Source organism: Mastigoproctus giganteus, chromosome 10 (assembly GCF_048544385.1).
Source record: "Mastigoproctus giganteus isolate SK-2022 chromosome 10, ASM4854438v1, whole genome shotgun sequence".
Taxonomy (NCBI): domain Eukaryota; kingdom Metazoa; phylum Arthropoda; class Arachnida; order Uropygi; family Thelyphonidae; genus Mastigoproctus; species Mastigoproctus giganteus.
This window is the reverse complement of record NC_143584.1, coordinates 119,612,486-119,629,413: the sequence shown is the minus strand read 5'-3', so window position 1 is coordinate 119,629,413 and position 16,928 is coordinate 119,612,486. Positions and strand designations below refer to the sequence as shown.

The window sequence follows — 16,928 nt, the reverse complement described above, 5'->3', positions numbered from 1 at the left end:
CACGGGCTCGAACCCCGGTCTAATCAAGAAGCATGTGCTATGCACTGCTGCTCCTGCCCACCTGGCTACGGAGGCACCTTTTAAGGCAGTGCTTTCCAAACTATTTTGATGCTGACCTAAGTACATGTCAAAAAATAATTCAACCACCCACCTAGAATCTTGTATTTATTCAACACACTACCCTTTTTGTTCCTTATTTTTAATTTAATGGTAGACAACTTCTTTGCTTTAAGCCAAAGCATGTAAAAATAGAGTAAAAGAAAGAGAAACTGTGTAGTAGTAGGCACATGCATAACAGTAGATAATCTGAAATCAATTACAACAGTTGTTAGCTTTCAAAGAGAAAGAAAAGGTCCAGATCTTACCAGCCACAGAATATAAAGCACAGGAATAAATAAATATCATAATTTTTTTAATATATTAGTCAGTCATTTACATCAATATATGTAGTAAAAGAAAGCCAGAGTGAACACAGTAATGATATTATAATTATAGTGCATATATATACATATAATACTGATATATATATATATATATATATATATATATATATATATATATAAAAAATATAAGATACATATAAAAACAACAAAATTAATCATATTTTAAAGAAAGCTGGAGAAATTGGCAAAAGTTAGTTAAAATTAACATTCTTCCTCATAGCCATATCTCTGCTACTCCTCAGGGGCTTTGAGCAGACATATAGCCATACTAGAGGGCTTTGAATCTCCTATCACAGTTTGCTGTAATATACATAAACCACCCTGTTTATTTAAAATTAAGTACTTATATAAAATATATGTAGTAAAAGTACATTTATTCAATAAGATTACTCTTATAATTCCAAATTATTTTTTCACATTAATTTTCAATAACTTTTGCCAATATCTCCAGCTTTCTTTAAAATTTCATTAATTTTGTTGTTTTTATATGTATCTTATATTTTATATGTAAGGCTATCCATACCAGGGCTAGGTTTAAATATAACTAGCGGGTTGGTTGGGGTCACTACAAACCTGATGCTCCCAAGTAGTACAACAATTTAAAAACAGAACTGTATAAATAAGTTAAGTACATATACAACCCATGCACATATGTCTAATTGTCCACAGACAATAGCATTAAAGCTGGAGCCAATATTTACAATACTTATGCCATTTAATATTTAAACCTAAATGTCTTTTGACACAATTCCAATATATATATAGGGTGTCCAAAAAATAATGGTGAAATTTTGAAATTCTGTCTTCAAAAATAAAACTGCCTCCCATTAAATGCAATGTGCCTACACTCGCAAACTCAAATAGTTTCATCAGTGGCAACCACATATTGATTTTGTAGGGTTGCTAGAATGAGTACAGAGGAGGGCAACAAGATTGGTGAAAGAAACAAAGGAGTGCGCTTATGCAGAAAGGCTTAAAAAAGTTCTGCAAGTTGCAGCATCTGGAGACCAGGCACCTGCGAGGTGATCTGATTGAGGTGTATAAGGCCTTGTTATGAAAGAGAAGTTATGAAATTTCTCAGTGCAAGATTTCCTGGAAGATAAAGTGGCAGGAATTTATAATTACTATATAATTAATATGAATATAATTACTATATGAATATAATTCTATATATTTATTAGTTTTTTAGTAAGTAAAAATTTACCTTATTAGATTAATTTTATAGAAAGCATAACAAAAATTAATCACAGTTACCTCTCTCAATTTGAAGGTCATGTTTTCTATTACAGAAACAGTTTTAAAATATGATCAGCAAATAAAAACGACTTAATTAATTTTACTTTATTATATTGCATTAAATTGGTAATTTTTCAAGTCGAATTTTGGTATTTGTATAGGGTTTTTGAGTAATAATTATAGGTACAGCATTGAAATGCTAACGATTAAAAATTCAAAATAAGAATACTCTCAGAATATGAAAATTTAGAGTAATGTATTTTGGCAGCTGTGAAACATTTGTCATAAGCATCATTAGCATAACTAAAACTGTATACAGATATTTGTTATTAGCTGTACTTTTCACTAATTTCTTTGACAAGTACATTAGGCATGACCATGGGCACCAGCAGGATATTTTGAAAAGGGGTAACAGGAAAAAATATCACAGAAAAAAATATTCCATTTTCCATATTATATAATAAGAATAAAATGGGATTTCTTGTTACAGATTCTGCAGTGGGAGAGGAAAGTATTCTTTTATTTACGACAAAAGTAAATATTCAATGCTACCGTGTGCTCAATATTGAATTATGGATGATACATTTAAAAACGTGCCCACAATTTTTTATCAATTATACATGCACTCATTGGTAATGAAAACTATTGAATTCTTCCCTTAGTTTATGCATTTATGATGAAAAACAATGAAGAAAATTATAAACATTTGTTTCAAGATATGATTGACTTTGCTGAAGAAAATGAAATTGAATTGAGACCACAGGCCATATTAACTGACCTGGAATGAGCTGCAATAAATGTCTCCAAAGGTGAGTTCCCTAACGTGTCTAATAAGATCTGTTTTTTCCACCTCGGTGTTTGGAGAAAAATTCAAGCAAGTGGACTGGCATCTCAGTATGGCACCAATGAAGAATTTAGTTTGCTGCTTCGGCATTTGTGTGCCTTGGCATTTATTCCTTCTGGTGAGATACCACAAGCATTTAATATTCTGAAGGCACAATTTACAAAGGGAAGCTAGTGATGTGATAGAGTGGTTTGAAGACAAATATATGTATGTAATAAGTAGACAGTATATGCATAATGGTATGGTAATTCGTGCTCCAACATTATGGTCCTTATACGATTCCATTCAACTGGGAATTTCACGTACCCAAAACAATGTTGAGGCTTGGTATAGAAGCTGTGAATGTATAGTTAGATGCACACATATTGGCATATATAGGATCATCAAGGAATTTCAGAAAGAACAGCAACAGGTTGATAACCAGGCTGAATGCATACTTCTTGGTGAATCCTGTCCAAAACACAAGAAGGCAACAGTCAAGAGAGTAACGAGGATAATGACAGTTGTGAAAAATCGTGAAAATAGATCTGTGACGGATTACCTTCGTGGTATTGCACACTATGTATCTTTATAAATATTATTTTATTTTATGCATATATATAAAGTGTGTGTTCTTTATTCATTAATATAACAAAATATTAACATTATCATATACTGTAATATTTTTAGCAGCCGTTTTGATTACATGAAAAACATTTTTTATTGCAAAAACAGTTTTCTGAGACATGGACTCTAACTTTGTTTTTTTAAATACAATCGGTATGTCAGGATTTTCGACTGTGAAGATTTTGCCTTTCAGGATTTTAGGCTGTCGGGATTTTGGGCGGCACTGTTTTTAAATATAGGTTCTCAAAACACAACCATTATTTTTCATATACCGTGTTATTAGAAGTGGGATCCCCCAAGGATCAGTTCTGGGACTATAACATTTTTTCTGGTTTTCGTAAGTGATATCAATGAAGGGATAGTGAACATTATGTTAAAATTCGCAGATGACATGAAGATTGGGAGAGTGATTAATGTTCTGCACCAAGCAGCACATCTTCAGAACAACTTGGATAGGCTTTGAGGATGGTTAGAAAAGTGACAGCTGTGTTTGTTTTAATACAACAGAATGCAAGGTCTTGCACTCAGGGAATAGCAACTCCAAAATAATTTGTATACTTTGTGGGGTTAAATTATAAATGGTAGAGGTAGAGGACAAAAGGGATTTGGAAGTTACAACATGGTCAGAAATGAAGTTCTCCAGGGTGCACAGATGGGCAGAAAAGAAGGCCCATAATTTCCCGTTGATGATTTATCAGACATTTGCATGTAGAGATAGGGAGGTTGTAAACCTGCTGTATAAGAGAATTGTAAGACCTCATTTGGAATGCTGTGTTCAAATATGGAGCCTGCACTAAAAAATATTTTAAAAAAAAGAGTCTCTCGAAAGGATTCAAAGGTGGACAGCCCACTTAACGAAATCTGCAAAAGGGCATTAATACGAAGAAAGACTTTGAATATATAGTTTGCAGAGCTTGGCAACCAAGCACCTTAAAGTGGACATCATTCTATAATGCTCCGAGATGGGATAATAAAATGATTGGACGCAAAATTTTCACTGATATAAATGATTCCAGAACTAGGGCCATAAATTAAAATTATGGGGAAAGTGATTTAGACTGAATTGTAAGGAGTTTTTTTTAGCCAACAAGGTGTTAATTACTGTTAATTAACACCTTGTTATATACATTAAAAATTACCTCCATGTGTAGATCTTGGGGAAATTCAAAGGTCAACTGGATTATGTAAGGAGGAATGCACATAGGTTGTTCATTTTCTTTTATGTATTTATTTTTTATTTATTCATTTTTGGCCAGCATTAAAAAAAAAAAAAAAAAAATTGGTAACACCCTTTGGGACACAGTTTAACACACCAAAGATATTGCAACGCTCACTTTGGAAAGCTCTGTTTTAAGTCCCACTCAATAATATTGGCAAAGACACTTGCACCACCTTTGTTAAAATGTACTGCATCTTTACAAAATGGGTTCTTTGTACCTACTAGGAATGACCACACTAATAAAAATTTCTCACCAAAAGCTTTTCAGATTCCCCTCAAGTCCTCAGTTAATTCACAAAGCTTTCAACATATAGTCCTCCTATAATGGCTGGGAAGAATTACGGATACAAATACATTCTGTTCTTACAACTGAATGTATTTGTTGTAAGAATACATTAAAACTTATGACTGACAAAACACATTGATTACAATGTGTAATCAATGTGTTGATTACAACTGACAAAACACATTGATTACACGGTGCAGCAGTTGGAAAACGAGACTGATGCTTGAAAAAAATATTCTCATGTATGAGTAAACTAACCTTGGTTTATTCAAAGTAACTTCCTCCTAGATCCACACACTGCATGCAACGATCATGAAGCGCTGGAATGACTGGTGGAAGGCTGTGTGGTATACTATTCAATGTTCTCATCACAGCTCTTTGAATGGCGCCTCCGTAGCCAGATGGGAAGGAGCAGCAGTGCATAGCACATGCTTCTTGATTAGACCGGGGTTCAAGCCTGTCACCACCAAATACGGAGGATGCGGAAAGGTCAGGGAATGACCACCACATATTCCCAGAGCAATATGGCCTTAGTTGCTAATGCTCCTAAAATCCAAATAACCAACCTAACCAACAGCTCTTTGAACAGTGTTGATGCAGTGGTGCCTTGGGCTTCAAGAACAAAAAAAAAAAAGTTGCACAGGGCTAAGTCTGGTGAATACAGTGGGTGCAACAGTATGTAGGCTTTTTTGCTAGCCAAAAACTTCTGAACAGTGAAAACCTTGTGGCTTGGTTTGTTGTTATGCAAGAGGAACCAACTGCTGTCTTCTCCGTACTGAGACCGCACATGACTGATTTTCTGCAATAAACATTTCAAAACATCCAGATAGTAAGGCAGCAGTAACACTCTGGCCACTGAGCATGAACTCTTTGTGTACAATTCCCGTGCTATCATAGAAAGCGATGAGTGTGGTTTTGATTTTTTGCCTTTCTTGATAAACTTTTTTGGCTTTGGGAGAGTTTGCTGACTGCCACTCCACACTTTGTCGCTTCATTGTGGGTTTGTACTGAAAACACCACATCTCAGTTACCTGTAATGATCAAATTCGAGATGTTAGGTTTGCTTTCAGTGGCCTCAATGAGTTCTCTGCAGTGTTCAACTCACACTTGTCGCTGACTGCATTTATTAGCATAATGTGGAACTGTTTGTTCCACATTATGCTAACAAATGTGGAACAAACTGCACACAGAACTTTGATTTCTTCAAATCCTGGGTTATTATTTATTTAATGGTTTCCTTATTAATGCACAGATCTTCTGAAATCGTTCAGTGCATCACACATTTGTAATCAGTAATGATTTCCCACACCTTTTCAATCAACTCTGTTATTCGAAACATTTTTGCCGGGCCCAGATGTTCATCCTCTTTCATGGGTGAAACGTTTATGCCACTCAAACACACATACACGAGACAAACAATTTCTCCATAAACTTGCTTTATCATTTGAAATTTTTCCATGACACTTTTGCCAAGTTGAACACAAAACTTGGTGTTTGCTTTTTGTTACATTGTCCCTCTGCAACAATGCAGACACAGGAGAAATGTGCAGTTCTGAAATAGCAGCAATTTCCACTGACCTTGACTGAGGCACTCAAGGAACAATCACTCTTTCATTTCATGTTTACTTCTAGTAGATGGCAACACCAGTGCTCATCTCATAACATCAGTTTTGTTTTCCGATTGCCTTATTATGTATATCATCAATCGAAATTACCAGCAGACACAGCTTGGTTCTTGCCAACCTATTCATATTACAAAAAAAGTTACCTGTTTCCCTGGCAATAGAATCTTCCAATAAAACTAAATCCTTTTGAACCAGAGCAGTGTACCTTGACCCTTCAGGTTTGAAACCCATGATGGAGATACATCACCTGATAGGTTATTAAATGCTTGGACCTCGAATAAATTTTTATTCAGTTTTATTTCAGTGACTCAATTTCATCTAATAATGTTCCAATTTTAATTTAATATCAGTACATTCCTTACATTGGAAACAAAGAAAAGAATCATCAGTTGAGCTAGGATTATCTATTAGATTGACTTTTGAATACATTCCATAGGCAAGTATTCAAATATTGAAAAGTTCAAATTATAGAACATATGGACTTTTCATTAATTTGGACTATCCCATTCCCCATTAGTCTGAATTACTGGAGTTTTACTATATAGTATAAGTCCAATAATCAGCCCATTCGTGGGATGCTCCCCTCCCCACAGCAATGCCAGATTATTAGATATTCTAGATCACTGGATGTTTATCTAAAATTACTTGTGAAGTCTTCAGACTCAAAATTTTTGGTTTGTAAGAACGTGACTGCATGCTATTTATTTCATATAATAAAATAAATTCTAAATAAATAAATAATTTTCTCATTTTGATTTCAGTCAAACTCAGGCTATGATTTAATTGGATGATCCATTGATATTAAGCTTGGTCAATGATGATCCATTGATAATTAAGCTTTTAAATTTCTTTACATGATATAAATTTTATTCTATATATGTAAAATTAATCATAAATGATTAATTAATTAATTAATTAATATTGAAGTAACACAAATTGAAAAAAACACAAGCGGTGATAAATTACAGAATTAATTCCTAAATTGGGTGAATTTCTGCAAATAAAATTCTAAGTCTAATTCTTTCACAAATGATTAATTTTCAATTTTTTTATTTTTTTTCTCTTTCTCATCAAAAACAAATGGATGAAGTTGCTGTATAAATGTTATTTACAAATACATCAATTGAAACGCCTTACGTGAGCATAATACTGTTTTGTAAGAAACGTGTAAATGTGAAACTCTTTCAAGTTTTCCATCCTCAGTTTTCAGTGAATTGCAGTTTTTCTTACAAACAACAAAGGTTAATTCCATTACCTTCTAACAAACCTCCTCATACCATAAATCAAGTACACAATGCAAACTTTACATACGTACATTACTAAGGTTATTTTAAAATTGAAGTATTTTAAGAATTCTTACTTCTCAGAGAATTTAAAGAAAATAAAACTATGTAACATTCTGTACTTTTTTTTTTTCAGATTTATTAATTTCTAGTGTATCCTTTTTTTTTTTTTGTTTATGCAACTGTTTTTTTTATGAGTTAAAAATGCTTTTATAAGCTACCAAACTTTGGGACCTAACCATCATTTTTAATCATTTAATCAGAAAATGCATTCTAAGTTTCCCAAAACCTGATTTTAAACACTTTATGAATATAATCATTTTTACTAATCATATTTATAATTATTAAAAAGCATTACATGGTGATTTTACATGAAATTTTTCTCTCTAAATAATCACATGGTTTTTTAAAAGTTAGTTTATTTATCCTTATTGACTAGGCAACGATTAGGTAAAGTTTCAGGAACTTTGCTGGAACCCATCATCAGACCATACTTAGCTGTACTAAAACACAGAAAACAAATTGTTACAATTAATTATTAATTAATTTATGCATTACTACAAACATCCATTTATCAACAGTTTGTAAGTTTTATACAAATATAGGTAAAAATAAAGTATAAGTAAATAAGTTACTGGTTAACAGCCTCCTGTCTCGTAAAATAATAAATGGGCTGCTGTTAACAGCTCATTTATTTCAAATCTTTTGATGAGTTTATATCAGAACAGCCCCTTCAGAAATAGCACTGAAGTAGAAGTTCCACTAACTTGATGGAACTACACTTGATCATCAGCTGATCGGGCTAGCCAAGTGGGTAAAGTGTCTGCCTGGCAACCCAAAGGTCGCAGGTTTGAATCCCGCCTCGGGCTTGGATCAGAGTAAAAATGCAAAATCCTTAGGAGGTGCATTATGGCCACAGAAGCCGATGCATCAACAACTAACAAAAATAAAAATAAAAAAACTTGATCATCAAATCCCCTACTTATTATTGGAGTTTAAAAAAAAAACTACTTCTGTTTTGATATCATTCAAATATTACTGTGAAAACTGGCCCATTGATAGCAGAAAAAAATATACCTTATCAACTTCAACCCTAGAAATACCACATCATTATAATATATCTGCCATATGTATGTAATGGTTGCTGATGAAACTGCTCATGATTTCATGTTACCCGAAATTAAGTTTGCTTGTTGATATTAACTCTTTACTCAAAATGAGTTCATCTGACATGATCTGTTTCCCAATAAATCAGTCAATCTAGAGCATTCATCTGAAGAAATATATCTACTGCACTATGTTGAGTAAAAATTGAAGTGGCTTTTTATATTTTATAAGTTGAAAACATGTCAGATATTTATTCTCTCTTCCCCTTACAAAAGTAGCATTTTATTATGATTGCTGCTGCTGAAGAATTTATATGCAAAATATATATAATTTCAGCTCACGAACCAGGCTTAGTATTTCTTCAAGTAGCTTGTGAAGGTTTTGTGATTTCCAATTCCGTGTCCTTTGAGTACAGACAGCGACCTCCTCCATCCCTTCAACAATCTGAAGACTGGTTTAGTGTTGAAGGCAAGTACCAATTAATAGCAACTTTTTTTCATGATTTCTTTATTAAAAAGAAGTGTTAAACTGTTATAATCAAAATTTTTATATTTATACTCCCACATATAGTGAAATCCTGATTTAGTGAATTTTTGTTTAGAAAATAATTTGCATAAATACTTGGCTTAGAGAGCATAAAAGAAGTTACACATGGAAAATGCCTGGGAATGGAAGGAGATTTCAACTGACATATCAGAAGAGACTCAGAAACCATGTGAACACATACCTAGAACTAGAATATATTGTGATAATGCATGTGGAATTAAATTTGAAAAGGAATTAGTAGGCCAGATAAAAGTAGAAGATGCAATATGAAGAGAATAAGAACAACAAGAAAGGATGGTATGGAGGCAAAAATAAAGGAAAATATTATTAGAAAAGGATGGTCAGACAGTTACTCAAATTGGCTGATGCTGATGCTTTAAGCTTGCTTCCTTTCATCATCATCTACCCATATTTGCAAATATAATACTCAAATTATAAAATAAAATATTACCATTATAAAAAAAAACATAAAAAAACCTTTTCTCCTTTATGGGGTTTTTCCCACCCCGTGACAGGTGCTGCTACTAAGTTCGTGGGGTGGTTGGTTGCATCTGGTTACTATCATTATTCTTATTATTACTGTTAGTATTAGTAGAGGTATATGATGCAAGAAAGCAAGCTTATATAGCATCAGCCAAAAAAAACTTCCCATTTCACTCATCCATTTACTCCAGATGCTTGTCTAATTCTGCCTTGAGTTTATTTAAGCTGTCAACTTCTACAACAACAGATGGAAGTTTGTTCCAACTATCAACCACCTGCTCGATAAAGGCAAATTTCCACACATCTATTCTACAATTTGTGTTCTATTCTACAACTTGTGTTCCGGGGAAAATAATGGAGTCACTGGTTAAAGAAGCATTGCAGTAATAGTTAAGCCACAACATGGGTTTGTTAAAGGGAGGTCTTGTCTGACCAATTTGATTGGATATTATGATGTGGTCACAAAGGAACTGAATGTAAAAAATAATTTTGATATTGTATACTTGGATTTCAGGAAAGTTTTTGATACTGTTGCACATGGAAGACTGCTGTACAAATTGGAGTGGTATGGCATTAAGGGTAAGTTGCTACATTGTATAAAGGGATGGTTGAGTGGGAGACAACAGAGAGTGGTAATCAGTGGATACTGCTCTTCATTACAAATGTTATTAATGGAGTTCCCCAGGGTTTGATGCTGTGCCCATTGTTGTTTTGTTTATTCAACAATGATATTGATGAAGGTATATCAGGCTTAATGTCCAAGTTTGTGGATGATACAAAGGTTGGCAGAGTTGTTAACGACAGTAAAGACAGTATGCTACTCCAACTGGATCTAGACTAGTTGGGCAAATGGGCTGAGAAGTGGCAACTGAAGTTTAACATTGACAAATACAAAGTACTGCATATGGGTAGCAATAACCCAAGAGAAACGTACCAACTGTGTGGTACTACACTCAGGGAAGTGGAAAATGAAAAAGACCTGGTGGTAATTGTGGAGTCAAATATGAAATTTGCTCAGCAGGGCAGGTCATGGAGTCTTGTCGATGATATATAGGAATTTTGCTAGCAGGGACAGGGAGGTGATTATCCCATTGTACCAGGCAATGGTCAGCCCCACACCTAGAGTACTGTGTTTAGGTCTGGAGGCCTCATTTTAGGAAGGATGTAGAGTTGCTAGAACAAGTACAAAGAAGGGCAACAAGATTGGTGAGGGGAACAAAGGGGGTGCTCTTACCAAGAAAGGCTTAAGTTCTGGAAATTTCAGCACCTGGAGAGTAGGCACCTGCGAGGTGATCTGATTGAGGTGTATAAGGCCTTGAATGGGTTGGGCAAGCTGAATGATGATGGGATTCTTCCTCTTACTCAGATTAAGAACCTGAGAGGGCATAAATTCAAATTGAGGAAAGACAGTTGTAGGATAGATGTGCAGAAATTTTCCTTTAGCCAGCAGATGGTTGATTGGTGGAACAGACTTCCATCTTTTGTTGTGGAAGTTGATAGCCTAAATAAATTTAAGGCTGAGCTGGACAGGCATTTGGAACAAATGGAGGGGTGAAGTGGAAGTTTTTTTTTTTTTTTGGCTGATGCTGCATAAGCTTGCTCTCTCGCATCATATGCCTCTATAAATGCTAATGGCCTAAGGCAACTAATCTGGGCAAGAGGAAGAATCCCATCAGCATTGAGCTTGCTCAGACCATTCAAGGACTTATACACCTCAATCAGATCACCTCGCAGGTGCATAGTCTCCAGACACCTCAATATGCAGAACTTAAGTCTTTCTTTCTTTAAGGGTGCCTCCGTAGCCAGGTGGGAAGGAGCAGCAGTGCATAGCATATGCTTCTTGATTAAACCGGGGTTGAAGCCCGTCGCCACCAAATACGGAGGATGTGGAAAGGTCAGAGAATAACCACCGCATATTCCGGAGCAATATGGCCTTAGTTGCTAATGCTCCTAAAAACCAAATAACCAATAACCTTTCTTTAAGTGTTAGCATTAGCATTAGCATTAGCATTAGTAGAGGCATTTGATGCAAGAAAGCAAGCTTATGCAGCATCAGCCAAAAAAAAAAAAAAGTAACATAAATAAATCAAAATAACCACTTCCACTTCACCCCTCTGTTCGTTCGAAATACCTGTCCAGCTGAGCCTTAAACTTATTTAGGCTATCAACTTCCACGACAAGGGATGGAAGTCTGTTCCACCCACCAACCACCCGCTGGCTAAAGGCAAATTTCCGCACATCTATCCTACATCTGTCTTTCCTCAATTTGAATTTATGCCCTCTCAGGTGATTTTTCTGAGCTAGAGGAAGAATCCCATCAGCATTGAGCATGCTCAAACCATTCAAGGCTTTGTACACCTCTATCAGATCACCCCGCTGGTGCCTAGTTTCCAGACACTGTAATTTGCAAAACTTAAGCCTTTCTTCGTAAGAGAACCCCTTTGTCCCATTCACCAATCTAGTTGCCCTTCTCTGTACTCGTTCCAGCAGCTCTACATCCTTCCTGAAATGAGGCCTCCAGGCCTGTATACAGTACTCTAGGTGTGGCCTGACCATTGCCTTATACAAGGGAATAATCACCTCCTTATCCCTGCTAGAAAAATTCCTATATATCATTGACAATACACCATGAGCTACTCTTGCAGCTCGTCTGCACTGCTCAGAGAACTTCATATCTGCCTGCACCACCACCCCCAGGTCCCTTTCATTCTCTACCACTGTCAGTGTAGTACCACAGAGTTGATACGTTGCTCTGGGGTTGCTGTTTCCCATATGTAGTACTTTACATTTGTCAATGTTAAACTTCATTTGCCACCTCGAAGCCCATCTGCTCAACCTTTCCAAATCCTGTTGCAGCAGCATAGTGTCAGTAGTGTCCTTGACAACCCTGCCAACCTTCGTATCGTCTGCAAACTTGGACATTAAGCCTGATATACCATCATCAATATCATTTATAAATACAGAAAACAATAAAGGCCCCAATACTGAACCCTGAGGGACTCCACTAATAACATTAGTCCACGATGAGCAGTGTCCATTGATTACCACTCTCTGTCTTCTCCCCCTCAACCACCCCTTTATCCATAGCAGCAACTTGCCTCCAATGCCACACTGCTCCAATTTGTGCAGCAGTCTTCCATGTGCAACAGTATCAAAAGCCTTTCTAAGATCCAAGTATATAATATCAAAGTTATTCCCTGCATCCAGTTCTTTTGTGACTGCATCATAGTATCCAATCAAATTGGTCAGGCAAGACTTCCCCTTAACAAAACCATGCTGTGTCCTAGCTATAACTGAAGTCTTGTCTAGATGATCCTGCAGTGCTTCTTTCACCAGTGCCTCCATTAATTTTCCGGGAACAGAAGTTAAACTCACAGGTCTATAATTACTTGTGTCAGCCTTTGATCCCCCTTTGTGAATTGGGGTCACATTTGCACATCTCCAGTCAATGGGTACCTCCCCTGAGTCCAAGGAAGCTCTCATAATTATGGCTAAGGGTTTGCTTACCTCCTTTGCTGCCTCCTTTAATATAACTGGATAGATCCCATCCACCCCAGGTGCCTTTCTTGTGTTTATCTTCAACAATTTCTCCTCCACTTTGCTCTCAGTTATTACAAGATTCTCTAGCTTACTGCTAGAGTTGAATACACCTCTGGCATTCCCCTCGCTGAATAACTCCTCATGTGTGAATGTCGATGCAAAATATTCATTTAGTTTGTTAGCTACCCGAGCAGGGTCATCAACAGTTGACCCATCGATCTCAAGTGGACCAATCTGATTCATCCCCTTCCTTCTAGAGTTTACATAAGTAAAGAACTCTTTGCTGTTTTTCTTCGCATCCCTTGCCAAGGATCTCTCGTAATCTGCCTTCGCCTGCCTAACCTCCTTTGTAACTTGGTTACAGATCAACTTGTATCTATCATAGGCGTCCGTGTCACGTGTTAATTTGTATGTATCCCATGCATTTTTCTTCTCTGCCATATGCCTCATTAGTTCATCTGACAACCATTTAGGCCTAAACCTTGAACAATATTTCTTAGTTGGTATGTAAAGCCTAGTAGCTTCCACGATAAGTTCTTTGAATGCTTCCCATTTTGAATTTGCTGTTGGCAATATCATCAGTTGATCCCACTGTATAGAATTTAAATACTGTCTCAGTCCATTGTAGTCGCCTTTACGAAAGCAATACCCCTGTGTTGTTGGTCGAGGAACTCTCTCATTGTTCTTCAGGTGTTCAGGATCACAGCTTTCTGGAGTTCCATAAAAATTTTCTCTGGCAGACCTATTGCTAATAATAATAATAATTATTATTATTATATTTTTAATATTTATATACATAATACAACAAAAAATAGTTATATTTAATTATTTGTTATATGTGCTGTGTGTCAGAATCCAACAGTGTCATTAGCTTTTTCTAGAGCATAGCAATTGAAGGTTTTATGTTTTTGCAACATATACAGGGTGTTATAAAGTCCTCGTACAACTTTATTCTAATAACTTTGGCCAGCGGATAATAGAAGCACACTTTAAATAGCATATAAAAGACGAGATCTAAAGTTTTAAAGCAATACAGTTTGATTTTTTTTTTAACCTTCAACATAACCACCATCATTTGTGACACATTTTTCATACCCAATGAAAACATTGCTCAGTTGTTGCTTAGTAATTTCATGAACTGTATTTGTGATCCTAACCTTAAGTTCATCCAATGAACATGGTTTTGTTGAGTACACAACAGTTTTAACATGACCCCATAAAAGTAGTCCAGTGAGGTTAGATCAGGCAAACAAGGTGGCCAAGCAATTGGTGCAGCTCTATTGATCCACTTGTCTGGGAACATGCCATTCAAAAACTGTCACACATTCATAGCATAGTGGCTGGGTGCACAGTCTTGTTGTAAGAAGAAAATGCTGTCTGAAAGATTAGGGATTTTAAGGTAACATTCAACATTGACTGTTGCTTCTTTAAAAAAGAAAGGAACAATAATGCACGACTTCCTGGGGAGTTGTTTTCATGTTACCAGACTTATTGAAGTTTCTCTCTTCCCCAAATGCAGAAACTGTGGCAGTTGACTTTGCCACTAATGTGGAAATTAGCCTCATCAGAAAATGTCAACTCTTCAAGAAAGCATGGGAATCATCCATTTTTGATTTCATCTATTAACAGAAATCAAATCTCTCTTCTAGTCTTCTTCTTGTAACATTTGAACCAACTGAATCTTGTAGGCATGTTCATGCAGTTTCACTCTTAGAATTTTGCACACTGTTGATTGCAGAGAATTTTTAGTTCAGCAGATGCATGCTACACTAACTTGCACAGACTACGGCCACAGTCTCTTCTCTGATTCATGGCCTTCTGGATCATGGTTTATCACAACCCAGTTTCTATAAACATTTTCATTCAACTGTTAATTAAGTTCCTGTGTGGTGCATCTTTCCTGTAATGAGCAATGAATCTTCTTCTCACAGCTGTTATGAATTTCAGTTCTGTGAGCCATAACACAGTTGACCTTTTCTTCTACTGTCAGCATTTTCAATCATAAAGAAATTGTAACTAAAGGTCATGATTTATGATTTGTGGCATTAATTTTCACAAATCCTTCAAATACCAATTAATTATTTTTTGGCTTTAATAATACTATACATAGTCTTGGCAAAAATCTGAATTTTAGTTGGCTAGAACAGCATACCCTACATACACATGATGTACATAATATTAAATTAAAGATAACTTTTAATATATTTGCAAAGATTGAAGTGGTTAGAATTAATTAATTGGTATTTGAAGGATTTGTGAAAATTAATGCCACAAATCATAAATCATTTTCAATCAGTTGAAAAGAAATAAATATTAACTAACCCAAAATTAATAACACTAATACATAAAAAAACTTTTAAGAATTCACCTTTTATATGCCAATTACAGTGTGCTTCTATCAAGTATATATCCAAAGTTATTAAAGTTTAAAGTTGCACAAGGACTTGATAACCACCCTGAATTTATTACATAAATGTATACCAAAATTGTGATATATAAGAGAATATAGTAAATGTATAAGTTTTTACAGTTTTCTGCAGTCACAAATGAAGGTGCAAGTTATCCCTAGACTTGTTTTACACAGACTAATAGATTAACAATATTAGTCTGTGTAAGATTAACAATATTAGCCACAGGCAAATGTTAAAGTGATTTTGCACTGCTTTTATTTGAATGAGCAGCAACCAGGAAAGCAAGGTGCTGGGGATTTCAAGGGATGTTGGGAGTCATCATGGAACAAGTAAATACATGGCCCATGTCAGGGTAACTAACAGTAAGAACAGGTAGATGTATACTTGCATGTACACCAAAGCTAGGAGCATAATAAATAGGTGCCTCTGTAGCCAGGTGGGAAGGAGCAGCAGTGCGTAGCATATGCTTCTTGATTAAACCGGGGTTCGAGCCCGTCACCACCAAATACGGAGGATGCGGAAAGGTCAGGGAATGACCACCGCATATTCCCGGAGCAATATGGCCTTAGTTGCTAATGCTCCTAAAAACCAAATAACAACAACAACAGCATAATAAATAAATTTGATGAATTTGATGTTCAAGACATCAAATGCAGATATCTCTGAGATATCAGAGATGTAGTGTCACTCAGATATAAGGGATGCAGAATTTGAATATGGGGAGTATAATGTGTACAATAAGGTGGGCCAGGTAGGAGAGGGGTTATGCTCTTAGTTAAGAAGCACATAAAATCTTCTTGATTAGACCGGGGGGTTCGAGCCCGTCACCACCAAATACGGAGGATGCGGAAAGGTCAGGGAATGACCACCGCATATCCCGGAGCAATATGGCCTTAGTTGCTAATGCTCCTAAAATCCAAAAATAACAATAAAAAAAAATAACATAAAATCTATGGCAGAGCATCTAGTTAACATGGGTGACCAGTGCAATGTTGAGTCAATTTGGTGTGACATAAGAACTGGAAAAGCAAAAATGAGAGTAAGAGTGCATTATACAACTAATGACCCTTATGAGTACAACAAACTCATAAGAGTACAGAGAAATATAGTGGGCCAGTAAATCAGAATGTCTTATAACAGGATATTTTAACTTTCCAGTTATTGACTGAAACTTGTGGATGGCCACTCATACACTAGATAGATTTATTGGATGACTGTTTACTACAGCAGCATGTTAGAGAGGCAGCTAGTGGTAGTAATACTCCTGATCTTATTATCAGCAGTGATTATTCATGCATT

At 35.7% G+C, this 16,928-nt stretch overlaps 1 protein-coding gene across 1 annotated transcript in view; it reads left to right on the top strand.

Moving 5' to 3' along the window:
* The window catches only part of LOC150079255 (calmodulin-binding transcription activator 1-like), a 927,385-nt gene that overhangs the window by 674,335 nt on the left and 236,122 nt on the right, over positions 1–16,928 (top strand). The window contains exon 11 of the mRNA XM_090383006.1: positions 8,986–9,117. Within this exon, the coding sequence (XP_090239132.1) occupies positions 8,986–9,117 (132 nt within the window). The remainder of the gene's footprint in view (positions 1–8,985; positions 9,118–16,928) is intronic.